Genomic DNA, 25,743 nt, shown 5'->3' with positions numbered 1-25,743 from the left:
ACATCATTTCATGAAATACCTCAACTATGTTTCCTGTCTGCTTTTGAGAGAATCCAGCCTGCTTTATGTAGACCAAAGTCCCTATTTATTTTTTTCCCTCCCTCAGTTGGGGAGTCTTCCTGTGAAAGGCTTTGACCTGGCAAAGAGATGGCAGAAGTCTCAGAAATAGGTCATTTCTGTTTGGTGCCTCAGCTGAGCTCAGGAGGGACTGTGAATTTCAGTGGGGATTGCAGAGGTGCTGGAACTAGGGGTGCTGGGGGTAGGGCGGCACCACCTGGTTTGAAGTGGTTTCCATCATTTACAGGCTTTTGTTGAATGGCTTTTCATCACCCCCACTATAAAAATTGTTCCATCACCTAAGGGGAGGAGAAAATGGGTGGAGGGTAGAGAAGAAGAGAGCAGGAAAAACTAGGAGAGAGGAGACAAAGGTAAGTGGAGAGCAGAGAAAATCAGAGAGGAGTGAATGGTAGAAAGAATGAGTGAAATACCAATTTCAAAGAAAATAGGAAAGAGAATTCTGTAAAGTAAAAAGGAAGAAAATATAAATCAAGGGAAAGCGAAGACGGGAAAGAAGGAACTGGCAAGGAAAGGCGAGACTGCAGCCCTGAGTCTGATCTGATTTGCACCCGTTTTACACTCGTGAAAGGGCTTGTTTACAACGGCAGCCACCCAGGACTCACGGCACCTGTGTGGCCACCACTACTTTGGAATAAGAGTGGCCATACCCGGCGTTACTCAGGAGTAGCGGCCGCCCTTTAAATTCCCACGTGGCTGGCAGCTGCAGACAGGTGCTGTTGACCCCCCTGAGCCCGGGGCAGGGCCTCGCTTTCCCCGCGGGGGCTGGCGAAGAGAGGCGGCGGCCCGGGGAGAGGGGAGAGGGGGCAGGCAGGCTGGAGGAGGAGGAGGAGGAGGAGTGCGAGCAATGGCAGGAGTTCATGTCAGGGGAGAGGCGAAGAGGACGGAAGGGTAGGTCCGCCGAGGAGGGCGCCTGTGTGCAGGCGGGTCTCGGGAGCTGAGCGGCGGCGGCGGCGGCGGCGGCGGGGGAGCCCGCTGCGGAGCCGAGGGCGGGCTGCGCACGGAAGCCTCCGCTCCCCGCTCCCCGCTCCCGCTCGGCCGGCGGCGTTTGGCTTCTTACCTTCCCCCGCCCGGGCTTTGCAGCCGGCCGCAAACCGCTGCCCCAGCAGAGCCTGGGCGCGCGGCCGGGGGACGCCACCCCCGCCGCCGGAGAGAGCCCAGAGTCCCCGCAGAGGCGGGCTGGGGGAGCCCCGGAGCCCGGCGTGAGGCTCGCGGCGGCTCCCCGCCAGGATGCGAGAGGAGTAGGGGGCAGCCCAGGAGGACTGGGCCGGGGCAGCCGGTGGCCGCTGTGCCTGTCCCCGGAGGCGGAGGGGGGGGGGGGGCAGCAGCAAGCTCACCCCCGCGGCCAACTCGGAGCTGCGGCTTCCCCCCGCCAGGAGCCGGCGGCTGGGCTGAAGCCGCGGGGCTTATGCTCGCGTGCAGGTAGGGGACGGGGCGCTCCGCCCGCCCTTGCCTGGCCCCCTGGCGGCTCGCCCCAGCCGGGGAAAGTTGGGACGAGGAGGGAGGGCTGCTTGGGAGGGGGGAGCGGGGCGGCTGGAGGAGTGAAATGCCAGGCGGAGCAGGGGAGGGCTGCCGCTGAAATCCCAGGCGCCGAGGCAGAGAGCTGGCTGCTGCTCCTGGGGCTGGAGAGGGGCTTAGCGAAGGTAGGTTGTGCTGGGATAGCCTGGGGCTCGTCAGCCCCCCTTCCCCCCCCCCCACTGACTGCTTCCCATGGGGAAAGTTTGAGCAGCCCCCTAGGAGGGGGAGGGTGAATGCTGAACACTTGGTCTTGTAATTGTCTGTCCCCTGCTCCATCTCTTCTCAGTTTCCCCGACGCAGAGGTGGCTTCCTGCTTTTCACGGGCTTAGATATTATCTTGCCTTCCGCAAGCTACAGCAGCCCCCAGAAATCGGGGGTGTGTGGGGTGGGGGATCAGGTTTTTGGTTTTTCTTTTTAAACCTGCCTCGTCAACGAGAAACTCTATAGAAAGCAGGTTTCAGAGTAGCAGCCGTCTTAGTCTGTATTCGCAAAAAGAAAAGGAGTACTTGTGGCACCTTCGAGACTAACAAATTTATTAGAGCATAAGCTTTCGTGAGCTACAGCTCACTTCATCGGATGCATTTGGTGGAAAAAACAGAGGAGAGATCTTCATCGGATGCATTTGGTGGAAAAAACAGAGGAGAGATCTCTCCTCTGTTTTTTCCACCAAATGCATCCGATGAAGTGAGCTGTAGCTCACGAAAGCTTATGCTCTAATAAATTTGTTAGTCTCTAAGGTGCCACAAGTACTCCTTTTCTTTTTTCTATAGAAAGCAGACAGCAAAGTGCAATATATGATATGCCTGCCATGGTGTGCCAGAACTACATGAGAGAGGCTGAGAGGGTGCATTTATTCTAGGGCTAAGCATATTCTGAAATGTGGTGGTGCTTTTTTTTTTTCTTTTTTTTTCCCAAAGGGCTTTGTGCAAAGGTAGCTCAAATGTTACTTTATACAGAAAGTTGAAACACAATTGTAAAGGCTATTTATGTTTACCTAGCATCTCACATTTTTTGTCCACAACATAAAATTTTAAAATATATTTTAAATCAATAGCTGGGGTAATTATGTTGGCAGGGCTTCTGCTAAACTTCTGAAACATTAGCCTTAAATAAATCTCTGCTATAGAGTCCTGAACTATTTTGCTTTGCTGTTGTAAACCAGAGGAAGAAACAGGCAGCATATGCATACTGTTAGAAACTGCAAAGAGATCTATTTGGCTTTGCTGGCTTTAATAACGTGCTTGTACGTACTTGACTTTTTTTTTTTTTTTAAAAAAAATCATGCTCACTAGCAGTTATTTTAAAACAACTCTTATCAGACTGAATAAAAGATTGATGAAAATCAGCATGCATGAAGTCAGGAAATGTAAGTGAATGGTTGATGTTTGTTCTGGAGTCTGCTGTGATTTAAGGAGCTTCATTTGATTCTAGGTACATCCACTTTACAGCAGTCATTTTTTATTTTTTTTTTTTTTTTAAAAACCCTCTGATTTATGCCAGCTCTTATTAATTATACCTCACTAAGTTTGTGTAGCATTTTTAGAGATGTAAGAAGACAGGTCACTGTCCCAAACAACTTACAGGCAAAGTGTAGGGGGAGGGATGCAGCACAAGATCTTTGTTTGATAATTTATACAAAAGACAAACAAAGTTGCATGTTGTTTGAGATGTTGCATTGGTACAAATGCCAGGTGAAAAACGTGTGAGCTGAAGTGTTCCTAATTGTTCTCTTCCTAGGGACTGTGGATTTACGTAGTCGTTCTCTCTGATGTGAATACAGCATCTCTTGTCCCTCTGGGATGCCGTAGGTGATGCCTAGCTCTACTGCAATGGCAATTGGAGCTCTCTCTAGTTCTCTTCTTGTAAGCTGCTGTCTCATGGTTGCTCTCTGTAGCTCCACCATACCTGTGCAAAAACTGGCCAAGGCTCCAGACAAGCAGGAGATAAAAACAAGCCAGGAAAAGAGGGATCATACATCAACCAGGCCGGACAGTCAGAATCAGACAGGCCCAGGGAAAATGAATGAAATTGGAAGGAATGGGCGGGAAGAGGGCACCAGAGATTGGAAGAGCAAAGGAAACAGAAATTATTCAAACAAAGAATCTTGGACTAAGCAAAAACAGGTTTGGAGTAGTCAGGGAACAAGCAGTAAAGCTGGAAACATTCAAGCACAGGAGCAAAGGGATGGTGTTCCAGAGGAACCTCAGGCTGCTGAAGAATCATCCCTCCCAGAAGTTGTTGCTAGTACTACTCCTGAGCCTCCAGAGGAGTATGCCTATCCAGACTACCGTGGGAAAGGCTGTGTGGATGAGAGTGGCTTCGTTTACGCTATCGGGGAGAAGTTCACTCCAGGTCCCTCTGCTTGCCCCTGCCTTTGCACTGACGAGGGACCTCTGTGCATTCAACCCGAGTGCCCAAGACTCCATCCACGGTGTATTCATGTAGACACCAGTCAGTGCTGCCCACAGTGCAAAGAGAGGAAGAACTACTGCGAGTTCAGGGGAAAGACCTACCAGACGCTAGAAGAATTCATGGTAAGGGTGGCTTTTTTGTTTTGTTTTTTGTTTAACTCATTTGTGACGGTTAGTCTGTGAGCTTTATGTTCTTGAAATGTTTCTTAGAGAGGGATTTTTTTTCTTTCTTGTTAATATTGCACCTGCAGTAGTGTGCAATTTTCCCTTTAAACACGACCTTTCCAGTTCAGTGAAACCATAACATTTTAAAAATGAGGGAGCTGATCTTCATTAATTCCTTTGGTATTTATAGGGAAAAAAATTACAATGAAGCCATTCAGTATTAATATGTATGTGCCATGAGAGTTTCCACAGGATTTTCATTGCATTTTCAGCATTACATTTACTGTTCCCTTATTGAACAATGTTAACCATAAAACTTATTCCTTGTGAAACCTATTTGCCATTTGGGGCTGATTTCCATTGTTAATAGCTAGTTAGTGACAATAATGCATCCTTTAATCGACCTCTTTTTTGCCTGTTCAAACTGGGATGTCAGTTACATAATTTTCTGTGGGAATGATTATGGACCTTGGTGTATTAATTGGAGTATAGTTCAGAGGATAGATTATGGCAGTATTTAAATAGTCAATTTTCTATCTAGTGGAATACTTTTATAGTGAAGCGTTTTTGTGTTGTGGGTTTTTTTTTAAACAGGAAATTTCACAATGGTGGAGGTTCATTTATCATTGCAAATATTTCTTGTGCATTGAAACAGTGTTGGTTTTAAGGTCTGAGTGTACAGTTACTTTTTTTCTTTCTTTTTCCCCTTATAAGTTCTGTAAACCCGTACTGTTGTGCATGGACATTAGCAGATGCACGCTCCCAAGATGCAGGCCTGATCCAAAGCCCAGATCTGAATGCTCCTGCACTTTTGGGAGTCAGGAATAATAAAGGGAGTTAGAAATTCAGTTCATGCCTGTCTCATATATTTGAGAGAGAAAATTCATCTTTATGAAGGTTATAAAATCACTGCTTGAATCTTCTTTGGTGTCATCTGTGGTATTTGTGTAATCTTAGGAACGTATTTTTCTTTTGAATGCCTTTCCATATTTTTCACCTTCTAAAAAAGCCAGAGAATGATTCTGTTCAGAGAATAAATTGGAGCACTTTCTCCCTGCCATCTCTAGGTGGCTATGCTCCAAACACTAGCACTGTTCAAGGCATATGCCAGCAAAAAGTAGGCCCATCTCCTCTCCTCCCTCCCCAAGGTCTTGAGTCTTGGCACAGCAATTTCTTCCTTTAAAAGTGAAGAAATGTGGGTGGTTGGTGTGCCCTTTTTAGGGCCAGATTCTGAAATCCTTACTGTTTCAGCAAAGGACATTCAGAAGCAAAGTCAATATAATGTGATTCCCTTTATATGTTGTCTCCAGGTCTCAATAACTTAGTGTTAGAATTTTAATGTGTTCTTCATCCACAGCTTTCCAACCCCATCTATGTCTTCATACTCTGACTGTAGAGTAGCTTTAAAATGCAGTTAGGTTACAGTTCAATGTGTGGTGGAAGAATAAAACCCATGGGCTCACTGGTGTCATACAACAATCATGCCTGATAGTTTTTGGAAGTGTAATACAGTAACTCCTCGCTTAACGTTGTAGTTATGTTCCTGAAAAATGTGACTTTAAGTGAAACGATGTTAAGCGAATCCAGTTTCCCCATAAGAATTAATGTAAATGGGGAAGGGGTTAGGTTCCAGGGAAATTTTTTTTACACACAGTACAAGTTTTAAACAAACCATTTAATACTGTACACAGCGATGATGATTGTGAAGTTTGGTTGAGGTGGTGAAGTTAGAGGGTGGGATATTTCCCAGGGAATGCCTTATTGCTAAATGATCTAGCTTTTTGGCTAAGCCCTCAAAGGTTAACACTGTTGTTAATGTAGCCTCACACTCTACAAGGCAGCAGGAATGGAGGGAGGGGAGACAGCATGGCAGACAGAGACACACACCCTGTGTGTCGGGGGGGGGGAGGGGGGAAGGGAGGAGATGTGCATTGCCCCTTTTAAGTAGGTTGACCGCACTCTTAAGTACATTGGTCTTTTTAAGTGGATCAGGCAGTTGAGGCAGCAGCTGCTGCCCCCAAGTTTGCTAGCGCGCGCGCTCTCTCTCCATTTATGTCCCCACCCTGCTTTATATGAAGAAGGGGTAAGCGGGGTTCAGGAGCAGAGGGGGAGGGGAACACCCTGACACTAGCCCTCCCCATCACCCCCACACAGCAAGCAGGAGGCTCTGGGGAGCAGCTCCAAGACAGAGGGCAGGAGCAGCACATGGCAGTGGGGGGGAGGGGCAGGTGAACTGCTGGCAATTGATAGCCTGCTGGGTGGCTGCTGCACAGGGAACTTAGAGGGGCTGCCTATCCATCCTGGTTCCAAGCCCCCACCAGCTAGCTCCAATAGGCTGCTCTTCCTGAAAGCAGTGGACAAAGCAGGTGATTGCCAGTTATGAGGGAGCATTGCACAATTTTAAATGAGCATGTTCCCTAATTGATCAGCACTGTAACAACGTTAACTGGGAGGACTTTAAGTGAGGAGTTACATAATTCTGAAAAAGATCTGGGTTTTCAGCTTTGTTTTACCCCATTCTGACTCTGGCAGTTCTAATGAAATCTTCCCATGATACAGTGCCATTTTTCAATTATTCGTATTCTCTGTTAGAATAAGTGGATAAGTAGGATGAGTAAGGGGGTGTGTGTGTGTGTGTGTGTGTGTGCGCGCGCTCAGGGTGGATAACGAAAATCACTAAAGCTATATAGCACTTTAATTGCAGCCTATACTGTGTTTTATCATACTGACATCGCATAGCTGGGCCTCAACTCGGCCTATAATATTTGTAGGTGCAAAACAGTAGCACAGTTACTTTCATTTACCATTGCAGTCAATGATTAAGATGGAAGGGAAGTAACTTATGTGTGCAATCAGATCACCACTAAATGCATGCACAATTGCAGATGGAAATAACTGCAGCCAGTATTGGAAGCCATTTTTATAACTCTAGTCACAACTGTCTTGTGGATGTTAAGTACAGCACTCTCTAACATTTTATTTGAGTCAGGGAAGTATTTGCAAACAGATAAGTCTATTTTCTCTGGATGCATGTGTTCCATTAATGGGAATGAGTCACGTATTCTGATAAAGAAAAACATATTGACTCCTTAAATGATTACATGAAATTGTGTGTGTGTGTATACAAGAAAATGTGTATGCAGATTCACATGTGTGCATACACAAGTGTGTGTGCATGTATATAAATGGAGTTTGACATGTGCTTTATTTTAACAAAAAAACAAAAACAAAAAAAACTCTCCAAAGAGAAGTAAGTACCACTTCCCAAGCAGTGGTACATCAAATTTCACAGAAACCGATTTTTATCTCCCTCCACTCCTATCTCTGCATACAGAATTTGCTTGTATTTGTGTGTGCGTGTGGTAGTATCTATTTTATACTAGTGTTACAATTTATTTTTCTTTGTATTGCAAAACAGAACCCCAAAACTCAGAAGCCTAATAAAGATGTCTTATCACTTGCAGTATAGCTTTTTGTGGGGGCCATGTTTCAGTATGGGAAGTGTTTCAGCTTATAGAGAACTTTTAATGGGATTGGGAGCAAAAGTACCATACAAAAGAACAGTCTCACAACTGTGATTAAAATGGAATTCTTCAATGAATTATATCGGAATCTTTATTATTTCTATTCAAATTCTAAAGAAGCATTCCAGTGATCATTAGTGAGCTTTGTTACTTAGAGACAAATTGGATACTTCATAAATATGATTTCAGAATTCAGTATACTCCTATATGTAATGACCCCACAAAGGGCCAGAAATTAGAATAATTTCTAGAGCTGTTAAAATTAATAATGCTGCTTATATTGTAAAACCCCAAAGCTGTTACAGATTTTGCTTTGTTTATCGCGACTTCTGTCCTGTCAAATAACTTAATTTATGAACAACTCACTTGAAATTCTTGATGACGACAAATCCAGATGGATTTCAAAGCATTTGTTGTGCTTTGAAGTCACAGAGAAATATAAAGACTGGTTTCAGAGTAGCAGCCGTGTTAGTCTGTATTCGCAAAAAGAAAAGGAGTACGTGTGGCACCTTAGAGACTAACAAACTTATTTGAGCATAAGCTGTAGCTCACGAAAGCTTATGCTCAAATAAATTTGTTAGTCTCTAAGGTGCCACAAGTACTCCTTTTCATAAAGAAGATTGATATATCAATGCTTGTCAGCCTAACCGTGTTCATGATCTCTTGGGGGGGTGTAACTGAAATGAAAATGTTACTAGAAATACCAACCCAAGAGTAAATGGATATAGTTTTATATATTTTATTTATTTATTTTTATTTTACTTAGTTTTCAGAGATGCAAGGAATGAAATATAGACTTCTAGATTTTTTTTTTTTTCTTTTAAGAGTTGTTTAATCCCTGTCTTGGTTAAAGTACAAATAGAGAACTTCCACTTTCTGTAACCCAGGTGGATTTTTTTTCCAAAGTCCAGAAAAAAATTGCCTAAAACTTTACTTTGGTATGCATGCTGGGCCAGATCCTCAACTTGTGTTAAGTGGCATAGCTCCACTGACTTCAACTGAGTTATGACATTAAACTGCTGAGGATCTGGCTTGCTGCCTGTATTACGCTAGAATTTTTCTTGTTCTTCTGTTGGGGAACCCTTAACTGATCCACCAAGTTGTTTGCATAATTATGTATGCAAACTTTTCTACTACATCTGTAGCTCCACAGAAAAGCATTTATACACTTGTTCATAATCTTCCTTTAAACCCTCAAGAAGACAACTTCTTTTGATTTTTATGGCTGCCTGGCAAATTAGGTCAGATTTATCTGCTGCTTATTAGTTCTTCTATATGTTAGCATAGGAAAATCTGTTGTTGTGATATAGTTAATACTTAGCACTTAAGTAGTATTCTTCATTCCTAACTCTGAAATTGCTTTACGACTAACTGCATGATCTGTTAGATTGTGGAACAGTGTCTCAAAGGAGCTGGTGGCAGCCCCATCGCACCAGCTGTTAGAACCTGTGCTGAAGTAAGAGTTCTTCCATTAGAAGGGAGGGGAAAATGGAATAGAGGCACAAATGGGCCTTCTCTAATTCTGATTTATGATTCCCTGCTAACTACATGGTGTCATTGCAAGGAAATGCCTTTCTAGACTCTCTCTCATACATTGATCCTTATTAATATTACTTTTTTGGCCTTTTTCAAGCATTAAGATTAGAAAAGGCATTAGTTTTCTACAGTTTTAACCACATCTTGCCTATATTGAAAAAAGAAGCAGCAACAAGCTAGCATTTGGTCCAAAGACATGCAAATAAGGACTCCCTGGGCATTTCTATAAGGGACAGAGCTAATGCTACTTTAACAACTATTCTGCTTCACTTGTACTGAAAATGTACTTGACTCGTACTCTTGAAAATATTACAAAACAGAGTAGAAAAACATAATGTGGTCATTTTACAGCATTCTTAAAGGACTACATTGTACAACTCTTATTCATGTTGGAGAGCTTGTAAGAGTAGTCCCATAGACTACAACAGACTCTGCTAGTGATCACCAACATGAATGTTTGCGCAATGAAGTCCAAAGTGAAGAAACTCTTGTGGCTGGAAAAACAGGATGCCTTAGCATCAGATTCTTATCTTGGTTACACTGTAAGTGTGGAGATACTACACTGAGGTCAGGTTTCAGAGTAGCAGCCGTGTTAGTCTGTATTTGCAAAAAGAAAAGGAGTACTTGTGGCACCTTAGAGACTAACACATTTATTAGAGCATAAGCTTTCGTGAGCTACAGCTCACTTCATCGGATGCATTTCTGAAGTGAGCTGTAGCTCACGAAAGCTTATGCTCTAATAAATGTGTTAGTCTCTAAGGTGCCACAAGTACTCCTTTTCTTTTTACGCTGAGGTCAGTGGATTTCCTCCATATTTACGTTTGGTGTAACTGAAATGAGAATTTTTCTGTACTAAATCTCTTCCTGATCACCGAAATGCAAGGTGCTTTTTGTGTAGTTTGTACCATAGATCACATTGTAGATGTAGGAAATGTATGTGGTGGTGTATCCAGGGATGAATATGTCTCATCCAAAGGAAAAAAACAGAACAAAACAATGTATGAGAGATGTTAGTGCTTATTAAAGGATCATTGTAAATATTTCTTTGCAATAACCTGGTATATATTACATGCAAAAAACTGTTCATGACCTACTACTTGGACATCTGTTTATCATAAAGTGTTCAGTTTCTGAAAGGTTTGATCTTCAAAACACATTATATTTGAGGGAAACATCTTTATGAACACTTTTATATCTGTTCAGACTTTAAATCAGGATTGTCTCCTTCCACAGTGTCCTTAATATTTTATTAAATGGATTCATGTTCTGGGCAGCCTATGCGTTGTTGAAGGCAAATGGTTCTGTCAAATTTCTGTTGACATTCCAGTAAATAAGCTGCTGAATTAAAAGCTGCTTAAATTTTATAAGGCTGAATAAATGTTCTTCCTAACTTTTTTTTTTCAGTCTTGATTGCTGCTTCATCACATCAGATACAAGGATATAAAAAATTATATAAAAGCTAGCTGTACCATAGTATATGGAATACTTGAAGACGGAATACCCATTTTTTGCTGTTGATCTTGTCAAACTGTCAGACAACAGGGCTAAATTCACCTCTTATTTAATTGTGCCCAAGTATTGTGAAGGGAATTGTGCCAACTTAGGCTCTTGGTGAATTTAACCCCAAGACTTGATTTCTCGATTGTTTTATCTGCTGAATAAGATCTTAAAAGCAAAACATATATTTTGTACCTGTTTTTTTTTTAAAAGCTATAGTATATTTTATAGGGAAGAGCACTAGAAGAGAATGGCTAGCTGTGGAAGTCTAACTGAACAAAATTTAAATGTAAGGGAGAAGGGCAAGATGGGAGAGATGCTGCCCTGAGCAGAGGAGACCGCATGAAAAGAGGGTCAAGCACACGAGCAAAAAGAGAGGAAGAGGTTAGTGAACGGGGAAATTGGTGGCAGAGCATAGAACATAGGTGTATAGGAGGAGACAAGGGCATTGATGTAGCCATGGGTAGCGCTGTACCGAGATTTGACAGTGAGGAAAAGGAGAGAAGCGGGAAGTGTGGAGGAATTGAGGCAGAAGTAGCTGTGAGTATGCAAGATAACATTGGATGTGATAGGTTGAATAAGAAGTAGGGAAGTAAGGGAGAAGGATGTTTCTGTAGTCCAGATGAAGGAGAACACTGATTCAAATGAGAGTTGAGGTAGAGTGGAAGGTCTGGCTTTTGGGGATGTTTTAGTGGAATAAGTGAGAACTTTATCTGAGGGAGGAATCGAAGATGACCCCAAAGATGCAAGCTGGAGTGATCCTCTAGTGAGCACAGACTTCCTTAGAATTTCCGGCAATTCCACTTTGAGTGTCAACAGAGATCCAGTGAGAACAGCCTGTCTGACAATCTGTTGGTGCTTCTGTTTCACTGGAATCTGGAATTACAAACAAGCATTCTGCCTCCTTCTCTCCATGCTATCTGAGCACTTCAGAACCTCAAGTTCATTTCTAGAAATAGGGAAACGTTGGGTGTGGAAGATGTCCAGGTCTTAAACATGGAGGAGGGGAGGATGTCACTGGAAACAGTGTTCTATCACATTTCCTTCTCTAAACTCTGCTATGTGTACCGGTGCCATTTGGGGTACAGCAGTAGTAATCACACCCTCAACAGAGGGGAGAGACCAAATATTGGTAGCTATAGAAAATACCAGTTGGTTTTCACAGGAAATGTTGAGGGGAAAAAAATTCATTTTTTGTTCTGAATTTCCTATGGAAAATATTGAGGTTTTGGATTTTCATCAGAAAAACATAAAATGAAAAATTTGGACCCAAAGCCTTTTAAATCAAAATTACTTTTAGTATAATATAAGACCAGCTCTAGACTAACCCCACATCAATCCTTGGAGCCATGGGGAATGGCTCACAGCCACAGTGTCATAACTAGCCTCACATGGTTCTCTTCCTCAGAACCTTTTGCTTTGCTCAGTTTGGAGCATGGATTCAGAACAGTGCCTGGGGCTAGCGTAGCCTGCAGCAGCCCTACTTTTGTCTGAATACATGTAGAAGACAAGATGCATGTAAAATAGACAGAGGAAAAGACAGTACAGAGGCAAAGAAAGGCATTATGCTGTCCGGGAGAGAATATTGAATGGTTGAATTAAAAAATGAATGGATTTGTGTTTCAGGTTTCCCCATGTGAGAAATGCCGTTGTGAAGCCAATGGTGAAGTGCTGTGCACAGTGTCTGCTTGTCCTCAGACTGAATGCGTGGATCCAGTGTATGAGCCAGATCAGTGCTGCCCCATCTGCAAAAATGGTAGGTAACTAATGCAGTATCCAGATGGTTGGGGTTTTTCTTTCTCAGAGCTACCAGTTGCTCATATTTCTTTGAATGAAATGTGATTGTCCAAGCAAATGTGCAGAAATATAAGAGAGCTCTGTTGTGTTGAAAGGAATGTTTTCCTTGACCTGAGTAGATTTATGATGATCCACAAAGATTTTGTTGCCTGAGAATCATGTGTGGCATCAACACCAGTCTCTGGTTGTGTGTTCTGCATATGGTCATTGTGGATGTGACTTGTGTGCCATTTCAAGTCTAGGCCCTGTGAAGTTCTTCCCAACTGTAATGCCCGGTGGCTGATGTGGGTTAGGCAGCAGTCCTGATTCCTAGTCAATGGTGCATGAGTAGCTGGGTAGCCAGCTGGTCAATCCATATTGCAGGCAGTCCAGAGCAATGGCCTGAGTTTGCACAGGGGTCAGTAGGTGGCGGATCGGATCCAATCCAAAGGTCAGTGTGTTAGGGAGGCAGGATCAGGCGAGACAGCAGGGCAACAAGGTCGGGTCAGTATGAACGGCAAGGCAGTCTAGGCAGCAGGCAACGGCCTGTTGCTCATCAGCTTCCACTTCCAGTTGGGGCCTTTGTGTAGTCCAGGCACCCAGTGAGAATGCTGCTTCTCCGTCCAATCAGGGACCTAGGGTCTGGCGGCTGTAGGCCTTTAGCATTAGAGATGTTGGTCAGGCGCAGCTGTTCAGTGCATCATCTAAGGATGCTGCCTAAGGGTTGGTGGCAATATTGGGGTCTTGATACCAACTTTCCATTATTGAGCAGTAGAACTTACTTTTATTTTACCGTCATATTTCTTCCCTTGCAGAGGTGGCTTTTTTTCTCTTGAGGCAAATCAAATGTACCTTATTGAGCTCATTTAATTTTCATAACTAAATTAATTAAACTTCCATGTTTGTTTGAATATTCTTTGCAACTAAAGTAGATAGAAAGTCTCTACTCCCAGCAAGGCTTGCATTAGATCAAAGTCTTCTTCTTTTATTTAGAAGAACAAATTATGAGATACTTCAGTTTGCCATTTATAAAAAAAAGTAACTTATTAATAAAAACATACTGCAGTATCAAATGAAGCTGTATTTAAAATGAGAAACATTTTAAAATTTATTCAGGTAATTTTTGCAGTCCTATGTTTCTGTATAAATATAGGGCAATTACATTAGCTAAAACAAACGTCTACATTGCACATTTCTTTTTGGCATCGCTAGGAGTACATGGACTGCATGCACCCCTATCCTGGGTATCAATAGCAGTGTAGATGATGATGAGGCACTGCTTAGGTACCTAGCACAAAGATGCATCTGAACCTTGTGGGTATGTACCCTACATGGCTCTCTCCTCCCCCAAGCAGTGCCTCCCCGTCTATGCTGCTATTTTAAGCAGTGTGGTGTCACACTGCTGGAGTCTTTCCCTCTGTCCAGGAACATTCCAGCAGCGGGGGCTCTAGCAGCGGGGAAAGGCTCAAGCCGCTCCTTCCTAGGTGTTGACCACTGTCCAAGACAGGATACAGGACCTGAGGGTGTGACACATGGCCAGTCCTATAGGTCCCTGGAGTGTGTTTAGTTTAGGAATGACAGAAGACACACCCATAGGGGTATTTGCTTTCAGTATCTGCTGTATTGTGTGTAGCTCCTAGCACAGACTGGCTGTGTCAGGGAGGAAGCCTGTCCCAGGGTAAGTCTACACAGCAGCCGGGAGATGTGATTCCAAGCATGGGTAAACATGCATGCACTAGCTCTGCTTGATCTCACGCATTAAAAATAGCAGAGTGGCTGCAGTGGCACAGGGGCAATTCGGCATAGTTGCCAGAGAGTTGGGTGGGATTGATCTTGGCTAGCTAGTCTAGGCAGTTGCCTGTGCCGCTTAAGCTGCACTGCTATTTTTTTTAATGCACTAGCATGAGCACAGTCGGGGCACACACGTCTACCCAAGCTGGGAATCCGACTTCCCAGCTGCTGTGTAAATATACTCCTCTGATTTTAGGATTTGGGTTAGAAGAGTAATATGCTAGATACATTTCATCCTTTCCAATGGATTTCGCAGGAGGCATTAACCCAGCTCTAAGCAGCAGTAACTCCTACGTGATTATTTATTTTTTCCTCGGACAAAAGGATAGTGCAAAGTGGTGGGTACCTACCAACGCTAGCTTGACCGTGAATGAGCCATGAGGAGGAAGTGGGGCAGGGTCTGGCTCTCTGAATGGATTCCCTGAGACCCGCAGGTTTCCTTGCACCCGTGGTTAGAGGATTGAACACCCTGCCCCAAGAGAGAAGACCTCTGTACTGTCATAAGCCTCCCTCCCCTTAAAGAGGGTGGTGCTTAGAAAGTGCACATAAGCAACCAGGCTGACTTTCTAAGTGAGTTATCTCCTGTAAGAAAGGGTGATGAAAGCCCTATAATCCTGAGCATTGAATAATTTTCTGTAATTGTAACCGTATGTGTCTTGTATAGTCTAGTGTAGAGACTGGTATCACTGACACAATTTCAGACAAAAATTGCTGGAGATGTTAGTTTCCAGTGAACTGTTCTGATATTAACAGGAGCAATAAGGAACTGAAAATATTTTTCCTCTTTAGGTTTTAGACAAGGAAAAATAGTCCCTGAGAGGCTTAGCTTTTCTGGTTCAGTGAAGAAGCTCCTCTGTATGGAATTTGGTTTTAAAAATATCAGGCTCCTTGCTGTCAAAGCAGGGATATAGCTGTTTAGGAGTATGGCACCTGCACAGCTTGAAATTGTTTGCCTTCGCAGGCAGAAAAGAAATAGCCGTGAATGGTGAATGTTTTTAATTAGTTTGCTCAGACATTATCAGCCAGGAAAGCCTACCCTACCTCATCAGTCATATGCAAGCTTGTGATTCAAATTCACTGTGTATGTGCATCACAGTATTTCATTGCAAAGTTGCTCACAGTATGATTGTCATCACATCACCTTGCTGACCCAGAAGACCCTAAATAAGCACATGGGGAAGGCCATCCATGCAACCTGGGAGGAGAGAGAAGACCAGCTGAATGTGGAAGCAGCTAAGATGGAGTACCCTACAGCCCAGAAGTCCATAGAGGAGCGAGTAGGCTAGTTCCGAACAATCCACTCCATAAGAGACTTGTGCTCTCATTCCCTGTCCTTGAAGTGAGTACAGGAGGAAAAGATTAGATTTGGGTTCTGGAAATTTCCTGATCTTTGTGGCAAACCACAAAATCCAAACTCCAGTTTACCTTGGTTTTCCTGGCACTTAATGGTACACAGCAGTTCCCCCAACCTCCCTGGCCAGAGAGCTGTCCATGCAACAAGAGACAGAGACACACGCTTTGCAAATAAGACCATGTACACAGATATGGGACTAATGAGTGTGGAGAATGATTAGTGAAAGCATGACGTACATGGAGATGAGCAAATTCAGGTTGTACTCCTGCAGGAATACGGAACAGAATGGGGAGTCCTGCCATGCTCTAGCACCGTCCTGGCTCAATATCAAATGAGACAGGTGGCTTCACATTTAATAAACTTAACTCTGCACATACGCACCAATACAACTGGTGCATTGAACGTGATGAGAAAAGGGAATGGGAAAATCTAACTAGCTAAGAATAAATGTCTTAAGTCTCACTACACCACTCAAGAAGGAAATCCGGTATTTTGATATCTGGGAACATTTGGATGTAGGTAAATAATAATGCTCTTCCTTATGGAATGGAAAAGGTTTAAAGCGCAATCACAGTATGTAAAAAGGGCACCTTCTTACTCAAAGGTTCTGCTCCTTTGCATTGAGTTCTAGCTTATTGGTTTAGTGTCCAAAATAAGTTTTTTGCTGCCTTTTGTTTTAGCCCTACAGAGATATCATGGCTGAGAGAAAGAGAGCTGTGGTTGGTTGGTTTGTTTTCTTCCTTGTGCATCAACAGAATTAATGCATGGTGGGTGAGATAATCTCTTATTGGAACAGTTTGTTGGTGTGAGAAACCAGCCTTCAAGTGACACCAAGCTCTTCCTCAGGTCTGGGAAAAGTACTCAGTGTCACTGCTAAATACAAAGTCAAACAGATACTTTAGTATAAGTAGTTACAACATATTCTAATGGACCATTCAAGGTAAAGTGGCCCTTAACTCCCTATAGTCATAGCCCAAACGGGGTATTAGTGGGTTACAGATTGTAATCATAAATCCATAATTTCTAGTGTCTAGCATGGTTATGAATTTACGCTCCCAGGCTAGTCTTTTGAAGGTGTTGTACAGGTTTCCTTTGAGGGTGAGGAGTGATAGGTTAGGTATAGGGTGATCACTTTGTGAAAAGAATTAATGTACTAAGTTCCACTTGGTCAATAAGGCGGTCAATAACTCTGGGCGTAATTTGGTCTTCTGAACCTCTAACAAAAATAGTGAAGCAAAAAGAGAGAGAGAGCCCATCCTGCGAGATGGGACTAGACTGCCTGAGCCCAGGGCTGGCAGTTGTGGGGGCAGGAGTAATCCTTGTTGTGTGTTGGCAAACTGAATACATTTTTTTTTTTTCTGTAAATCACTGAGACACAATAAACAGGGAAATTCAGAATACTTTTCAGACAACTAATAGTTGGGGAGTAAAGGTTAAATATGCAAATTGTTTTTGATGAATAATTCAACCAGGTCTAGTTTACACTGATTGGTATGGAAAAATAACACCAGGGAAGTGCAATTTCTTGTGAAAATCCTCTGCAGATTCTTGACCAAGATATTGGACCCATTTCAAAGACTCTATCTCAGATTTTACACAGGACGTTGCATGTGCTGGGACAGGACTTGTGGAGTTGTAGGGAAAGCTGAGTTACCACAGTTTGGACAGTTTTTGTAAATATTATGATTGCATTTATGTACACTGTCAAATCAAGCACATTTAAGTGTCTTAGCCATTTGGCAGCTGAGGATAGGGTGTTGTGAAAGCCCATGAGAGAAGCAGGCAACCCTTGCCTTTGGATGCAGCCTGCAAGTGTATGAGCTACATCTTCTAATTGGCCACAATGGCAAAGATGGGAGTGATGGAGGCCTCACTTATGATCATCAGTAGCACATCTGGTCACTCCACATCTGAAGTGATGTGCTTTACCCAAAGATGGTGTGGAAAATCAAAACCAGGGTTCTGGACTGTTGGATCTGTCACAAGATAATCATTGACTGTGTTTGAATCGCATCAGTGGGGTGTGGGGGGGTGATACTCTGCTACAAAACAGGAGAAGGCAAGCCCAGAATTTCTCAATGTCTGCTCATTGGATCCCCAGGAAGAACCAGCTAGTTTGCTGATCACTTTCTTCTCTTTCTTTTTCAATGAGGTTTTGATAAGATGCTCCTCGAAGTTCAAGGTATGGTCCAGTGTAACACCTAGATACACAGGCTTTGGGTTGTGGCCCAGCCTGTGGCTATTCAGGAAGTGGGGGATCTGTTTGTTGGTCTTTGTATAGCATAGATGGAAACTTTTTTTTTTAAATATAAGGTTTAAGTATTCATCTTTTGCAATAGTGAGCCTCTTTCATGTCAGCATTCAGGACTTCTTCTAGATGTCTGAAATCCTAGTCCTGTACGGTTAGACAGATATCTGCATAGATAAAATGCTTGGCAGTGGTGTTGGGAAGGTCACTTGTGAAGAGGTTGTGAAGTGTTGCTGCTAGAATTGAGCCCTCGGGTAACCTGTTTTGGAGCCTCCAGGAGCGTGTGTGTGTGTGTGTGGTGTTTTTTTGGTCTGAGTGAAACTTGGAACCAGCAGCCTGTCAGCAACAGTTCCACAGCCATGATTACCCACCTGAGTAGGGCCAATGACGGTTTTAAAGTAGGCCCATTTGCCAGGCTGTGTCATATGCAGAAGTAAGATCTAGCAATTACTCCTGTCTTCTGCCTGGTGTGGAAGCCATTCTCGTTATAGATGTTGAGAGCCAGCACTTGATCACAGGGAGTGCAATTCCACCTGAAACCTGCTAGTTATGTACTCAGGAATGTCGTCAACAGTAGGGGCAATTCTTTGAAGGCTAAGACTTTCAAGTAATTTGTGTACACAGCTTAGCAAAGAGACAGGGCAGTAACTTGTTGGAAATCTGTGATCTTTCTCATGTTTTGGCAAGGGTATTACTCTTGCGCTGTGCCAAACCTTAAGTATTTTATCCTCCTGGGTAACTCTAGATAGAAAGATGGCTAACCATTAGCTGCTAGTTTTTCCCCAACTACTACTTCAGGAATTTGGGGAAGGTACTGTCAAGCTCACAGGCTTTCATAGAATCCTAGAATATCGGGGTTGGAAAGGACCTCAGGAGGTTGTCTAGTTCAACCCCCTGCTCAAAGCAGGACCAATCCCAATTTTTGCCCCAGATCCCTAAATGGCCCCCTTAAGGATTGAGCTCGCAACCCTGGGTTTAGCAGCCCAATGCTCAAACCACTGAGCTATCCCTTGTGCCCCCACTTTTCATTGTTTTGATCACCCTTTCTGTTTCATCTGCAGTGAAAGGCTGGAAGTCTTATTTGGTTTCAGGTACACGCTGTTTTTATTGCTGGCATTTTGTCTTCCCTGTCCTTCGAACTTTTTTCAAAGAGAGGTTGCTTTTGCAATATTTATCAGGTGGGCAGCAATGCTGTTTGGAGAGAATGGATAATGGCGCTTTGGTGGAAGCTTCTGAGCAGCACCAAGTTTTCAGATTTGTGCCCAGACTTTGCAGCTGGATCTTGACATGTTTAGTTGTGCAGTGGCCTGCTCTCATTTTCTTCTAGAAGCATACAAGCTGTTCAAAAGCTGTCCGGATTGCCACTTTCTTCATATTGCTTGAGAAGTTCTACATGCTCTCATCTATCCAGGGAATGTAGCTCTTATAACAGCCTATTGGAATTGATTCCGTGGCAGCTTTATAAATGGCTTTTGTGTACTTCATGTGCGCTCCTCAGTAGAGATGGTGTGTGGGATACAAGTAATGGGATACAAGCAGTCAGTGAACTGTGTAAAGGCTAGGTCAGTTTGCTTTCCGATTGTTCCAGCGAGGGTTTTTATTGGAGCTCACAATAGGTATGGTTACATCATCTTTGGTGAGGATCAGAGGATGTTGTTTACATGAGAAGTTTTTCAATACACTGGTTTATAGCTTGAAGTGGATAATTGCCTGTGCTGATGGAGCTCGGGAGAGTAGTCTTTCTTTCAAAATGAAAAGTATGTCCGTTATTTTAGGTCATGGGTGAGATGAAGATAATGAAGCGAGAACCAGTTCAAAAGATAAACTCCATTTTCATCTGACCTGCTGTATCCCCAACAGGGATATGGTGTGGTGGCTATTAAAATGTCCAACATAGATGGCAGGGTGTTCGAGCTTTGGGAGAATATTTGGGTTAGGCCAGGATTGGGTATGGGGCTTGATAATCAAATCTCACAATATCATAGAGGTCTGAATTAGGTGGGAGTGGTTCCATACCAGTAAGATCTGCTCTAACCTAGGTAGTATGTGCATATTTGATATGCAGAGAGTAACTCAAAAGGTAATATTTGATAAAGCAGCTGGTAGAAAGGGGGTCAACATGTATATCTGTGCTTTCAGGAGAATCTGCCATGTCTGGAAGGTAGGGACTGGAAGAAGGGAGCATTTAGCATTCGAGACCTTCAGCGCTGATCATGGTTAAGATCCCTGACATTGCTTGAGAGACCATGCTGGCCAAGATCTGAAAGATTTTGCAGCTTTGGCTATCCAATATACAACAAGAATGTAGCTGCACAGGACCCCAAAGGTTCAATACAATTGATGATTACTATAATGCCAAGTTTTATTGGATTAATTAAAGAAGACTGGGACACTTCAGGCAGCTGATAAATTAGTCTGCCTACACTAGAGTATAAAGACCTGATTCTTTATCTCATTTCATGTTTACACTGGTGTAACTCAATTGACTTCAGTGGAATTAATCCTTATTTCTGGCAGTATAAGTGAGATCAGAATCTGACAGACACATTTCTGGAATACATTTCAGCCACTTAAAAAAACCAGAATAACTAGCATAAGATTCCTTTCTCACTAGAAAAAGGATGGGCATTTGTTACTTGTGGTTGGTTTTTTGATTTTTTTTTCCCAATGTTGCAAAGTGAATGAATTATTTTTTTATCATTGAATTATCTTGGTTGACTATTTCACTCTTATTGTTAATACAACTACTCTAGTAGGCATCTCCATAAATGTGGCTCTCACTGGAAAGGTTGCTACTCCAATTAAGTTAATGGAGAGCCTGGTGTCTGTCAGTAGGACTTCAATTAAATCAGTGCCCCAAATGGAGGCAGGGAAAATAAAGGTTAAGGTGTAAGATCCAAAGACATTTCTTTCTAAGACTCCAGAGATTTTCTTCTTACTATAGCTAAGGCAGCACCCAAAACAAAATACAGTTAATACCTGTCTCCTAGCTCTCAGCCAGCAGATAGCTGATGGAGGCTGGCAGCTCTGTTGCCTCCTGTATCAGCAATCCTCTCCATAGCATGAGGGAGGAGTGAGGGCATGACATAGCAGAGCAGATCTCTACGTGTCCTGTCCTTCATAAGGTCTCTTAAGGAACTTATGCCAGCGTATTTATAGTCTACACTACATTATATTCATTTACAGAGAAATTGATTGGCAAACTTCAAAGGAATCAGTTTGGATAATTTGGCTAAGTTCTGGATAAGTTTCCAAACTTTTGGTCCTTATCCAATCACTTCGGGCTCAAATGCATTACAGGGATGAAGAAAGTTAAATTTTTGACACTGGGAAGCCAAATTGATTTCAGTGGGGGTTCCGCTGTGGATAGACAGCGGTATATGGCCCTAAGGATATAACATCTTGTCTTTCTGTTCATGCGTACAGGACAATTGGAACAGCTACAGTAGTGTTTAATATTTAAAGTGGAACTTCTATAGTTGAATGGGAGGAGGGGAAAGTAAAATATTCTATTAAAACATAAAAAGCAGTTTCCTCACAGGTTTTCCAGAATTGGCTTTGCCATATTTTCTTATTAGTTATTTCTGCCCAGACTGTTTTCCCCCACCCCTCCACCAAACAAACTATTTTTTTGTTTCTATTTGATACTGCAGTGAAGTCATAAGGCTTATTCTGCAACATCGCAATCATTTCTATGGCAACTTCCTACGTTACAAATAGAGCCCTATGACTTCACAGTGGGCTTAAACAGAAAAAGATGCTGGAATGTGAGACCTTATTTCAACAAGTCACTTGAATAGCAGCAAGAGGAATAGAGAATTATGTGGTGAACTGGCTAGTATGTATGTGAACCAGTACCATCTACTGGGTGGAATCAGAACTGCCCTACTGTGTGTTACAGAGCCTATATTGATAATGTAGTTTATCGTTTGAAGTAGAAAGACTTGAATTTTATCCCTGTTACTGCTCTGAGGCGCCAAATGACCCAGTGCACACTCAAGTGTCAGTGTTGATGTCCTTGCTATTAATTATAAAGTAAATTACTTACTCAGCCTTCAGCTGTAGTTGCATGCCTCCTAGACTACCAAGCCATGGGGGCTGCTACCAATTCAGACAGGGACATACCTGTGTGCAAACAGCTATATAATGTTGTAATAGGAAATAAATTGCTGCTTAATTTCTTTCCCAACTCCACGTCTTCCACAGAGATGGAGAAAGTTGTTTGGTTTTTTTTACCTCCTATGCAATGGGCAAACCTTTTTAAAAGGTATATAATTTTCTTAAAAATATGAATATTGAGAATGGTGGTTGAGCTGTACTGTAGTGAAAAACACTTTTTTTTTTTTTTTTTTAAATGTCACTTTACTGTTTTGCGGATTTCCCAGTTTTCTGAATGAGCACCAAATGATTTGGATTGATATAGCATATGAAGTAGAGAGAGCCCTGCTCTGATGAAATGGTGGGGGAGGTGTCTGTGTGTGAGTGAATTATGCCTGGTTGGGCGTGTGCCTTTTTTTTTTTTAATTTTAAGTCGCAATCTTTGTTAATGTATCTTACCTGTAATAACACACTCCCTGTCTGTTCCTATTGCTTAAGTGGTGCATCATGGGAGCTTCCTTACCCTCTCTGACATCAGATTCTTGTTTTAGGAGACAGGTGATATTCCTGCCCGGCTGTACAGCCACCACCACTTGGAGACTCAATTGCTTGCTTATTTGAAAAACTATGACTTCATATTAAATCTACTCCTCGTACTTGGTTGTAAGCACTCCTCACCTTGTGAATTTTTGGATTGCTGCCCTGGGTATAATCCTCTGTACAGCTGTCATTTTATTTTTAAAATTTGTATTTTTAAAGCAATTCTTTAGCTTTACCTGCACCATTATCAAAATGAAGAATTTCCGAGGAGTAGGGCTTTTCTTAGTTTTCCGAACATTAAAAAAAAAAATCCAAATACTAATGAAGATCATGCTTTTGAGTAGGAAAACGTGTGCCTATCTTTTTGCCGTACAGGGCTATTTAAACTTGCAGCTCAGTGATGTTTCTCCACCCAAAAACATCACTCTCTCTTCCAAACATTCCATATTTTAGCTGACTGTTCAGCTCTTTATTTGCTCTGTTTGTAACCCCTGGACTGTGGTTGGTTTTTATGGTCTCTGAAATGATATGCACAAATCCAGGTTGCCTATTAATTTTATGGTTGAGCAATATTGTGCTGCTTCTTCCTGGGGAACTTTGCCACTGCAAACCAAATAGCGTGTGGTTTTGTTTTGTTTTTTAGACAGTGGTAACTGACCGCTTCCCACCCTCTTTTTGCATCCTGCATAGAAAGTCATTCCATCCAAATGTAGGTTTCATTTCCAAGGAGACTGATCAATGAGGGCAGCAGCAAAAAGGCAGTGTAAACCAAGTTGTGTCAAACGGTGTTTTATTTGAGAAATGCTTCTGAATCAAAACTCTGGATCCAAGCACCTCCAAATCTGAGGGAGCGATCAAAATTCCATATTGGATCCAGATCCCAGTTCTGGGCCAGATTGAGAGAGCCTCTCTCATAATATAATATGTTCTCTCACTTCAAAGTAACTCAATTGACTTCACTGGCACTGCTTACAATTATAAGGCACTGTTCGTTGTGAGTAAAGGTATCACAAATGTGTCCCAAGTGGTCCCTCTTTTTATGATCGTATAAACCAAAATCCTGGATCTAAATACCTCTGGAGATTTAAGTGTTCAAATGGAGAGCATCTTGGAAAGAGATTAAATGTGGTGCTCTTGGGGATCTTATACTACTAGTAGATCTAGCTAAACCTATAACAAAAGGAGATTCTTAAGCAAAATAAGCAGTCATGAGATAACAGAGAAGGTCCTTTTCATGGATCAGTAGCTGGTTGAAAGATAGGAAACAAAGGGTAGGAATAAATGGTCAGCTTTCACAATGGAAAGAGTGGGCTTCCCCAAGGATCTGTGCTGTTCAACATATTCATAAATGATCAAGAAAAGGAAGTTAAATTGTGAGGTGACACAGTTTTCAGATGATACAAAACTACTCAAGATAGTTGGACACAAGTCCAAAGCTGACTATGGAGAGTTACAAAGGGAACTCACAAACCTGGGTGACTAGGCAACAAAATGGCAAAGGAAATTCATTGTTAATAAATGCAAAGTAATGCACATTGGAGAAAATAATCCCAACTCTACATACAAAATGATGGGGTCTAAATTAGCTGTTACCACTCAAAGAGATCTTGGAGTCATTGTGGATAGTCCTTTGAAAATATCTGGTCAATATGCAGCAACAGTCAAAGCTAACAATGTTAGAAACCACTAGGAAAGGGATAGATAATAAGACAGAAAATATTATAATGCCACTATTTAAACCCATGGTTCTCCCACAACTTGAATACTGCATGCAGTTCTGGTTGCACCATCTCAAAAATATATATTAGAACTGGAAAAAGTATGGAGAACAACAATGAATATGATTGGCGGTATGGAACAACTTTCATATGACAAGAGATTAAAAAGACCAGTACTGTTGAGCTTGGAAGAGACAAGGGGGGATGTGAGAGAGGCCTATGAATGAATGAATGGTGTGGAGAAAGTGAATAGGGAAGTATTATTTACCTGGTCACATAACACAAGAGCCAGCGGCCGCCCAATGAAAATAATAGGAAGCAAGTTTAAAACAAACATAAGGAAGTACTTGTTCACACCACAAAGTTAGCCTATGGAACTCCTTGCCAGGTGAAGTTGTAAAGGCCAAAAGTGTAACTGGGTTCAGAAAAGAATTAAGTAAGTTCATGAAGGATATGTTGATCAGTGGCTATTAGCTAAGAGGGTCTGGGATGCACACACTAAACCTCTGTGACTGATTAATTTAAAATAATGTCTTTTTGTTTCAGTGAGTTAAATATGTAGTAGTCTGGAATGATTACTGTATGAAGGTTTAAGAGTACATTTAAAATATAAAATCAGCTTAGAAATACTGATTTAAGAAAATGTAAAACAGAAGAGATGCATCATGTATTCCATAATATTTAATGTTGTATTCAGCAAGACAGCTGACTTGCCCTTACTACCAAGTTTTTGTAAATAAATCTGACAAACTTCAGGATATGTCAAAAAACCTGTGATTGACATTTTTTATTCCCAAGTTTTAGTGCTTTTAATTTGGTACCTTCTGCATGTCCAGTTTTCACCATCTGGCATGCAGTGGAAAACATGCTCCATTTTCTTTAGAAAGAAATTGTAGAAGAAGCAAATGACATCTGAAAAAACGGCTCATTTGGGTTCAGGGATTTGGCTGGAAGGGGGTGAGCAGGGTGAGGGAAGGAAGAGAGGAGAGAGACAGTGGGGAGAGGACGGGGCCTCAACAGAGTGGGGCAGGGCCAGGGGCAGAACAGGAGTGCAGTATGGGTGGGGCCACAGGCAGAAGAGGTGGGCTGGGGAGCTAGCCTCCCCAAGCAGCGGCTTCACCCACCGCCCATGACAGCAGGTAAGAGTGAGTCAGCTCCCACGCACCCAGCGCACACTGTAGCCTCCTTAGGCAGGAACTGTATTCACAGAGTCAAATGCACCAGCACCATGCATTCTGTGTGAGGGAGAGGTAACGGGGGTCTCTGTGGGAAACTGTGACTCTCCACCACTGTGAGGCGGGCCAGGCAGCTCAGTAGCCTTTGCTGCCTTGTCTCTCTTCCCGCTCCTGCGCCGCCTCCTCCCCCGGCTGTGAGCCCTGGTTGCTGTCGGGCATGGGGCACCAGTTTAATAATACTGCTTAGGGCCCCATAAATCCTAAGGACAGCCCTGTACATTTTTGATAGAGAAGGTGGTTCACCATTGGAACGGTTT

The 25,743-nt window shown here is 42.6% G+C and overlaps 1 protein-coding gene across 7 annotated transcripts in view; it reads left to right on the top strand.

Annotated features, from left to right (window-relative positions):
- The first annotated feature begins 757 nt into the window (after positions 1-757).
- Positions 758-25,743, top strand: part of VWC2 (von Willebrand factor C domain containing 2) — a 102,855-nt gene continuing 77,869 nt past the window's right edge. The window contains exons 1-3 of one of the 7 annotated variants that reach the window (XM_043508655.1): positions 758-966; positions 3,488-4,127; positions 12,353-12,482. In XM_043508655.1, the coding sequence (XP_043364590.1) occupies positions 923-966; positions 3,488-4,127; positions 12,353-12,482 (814 nt within the window). In that variant the 5' untranslated portion in view covers positions 758-922. Of the gene's footprint in view, positions 967-1,106; positions 1,498-1,589; positions 1,719-3,330; positions 4,128-4,763; positions 5,160-12,352; positions 12,483-25,743 lie in introns of those variants that run through there. The other 6 variants (XM_043508656.1, XM_038392885.2, XM_038392893.2 and 3 more) reach the window with 6 other exon arrangements.

This window comes from Dermochelys coriacea, chromosome 2 (assembly GCF_009764565.3).
Source record: "Dermochelys coriacea isolate rDerCor1 chromosome 2, rDerCor1.pri.v4, whole genome shotgun sequence".
In the NCBI taxonomy this organism is placed as follows: Eukaryota; Metazoa; Chordata; order Testudines; family Dermochelyidae; genus Dermochelys; species Dermochelys coriacea.
Note: the sequence above shows the minus strand (reverse complement) of the source record. Positions and strands in the feature narration are given on the sequence as shown.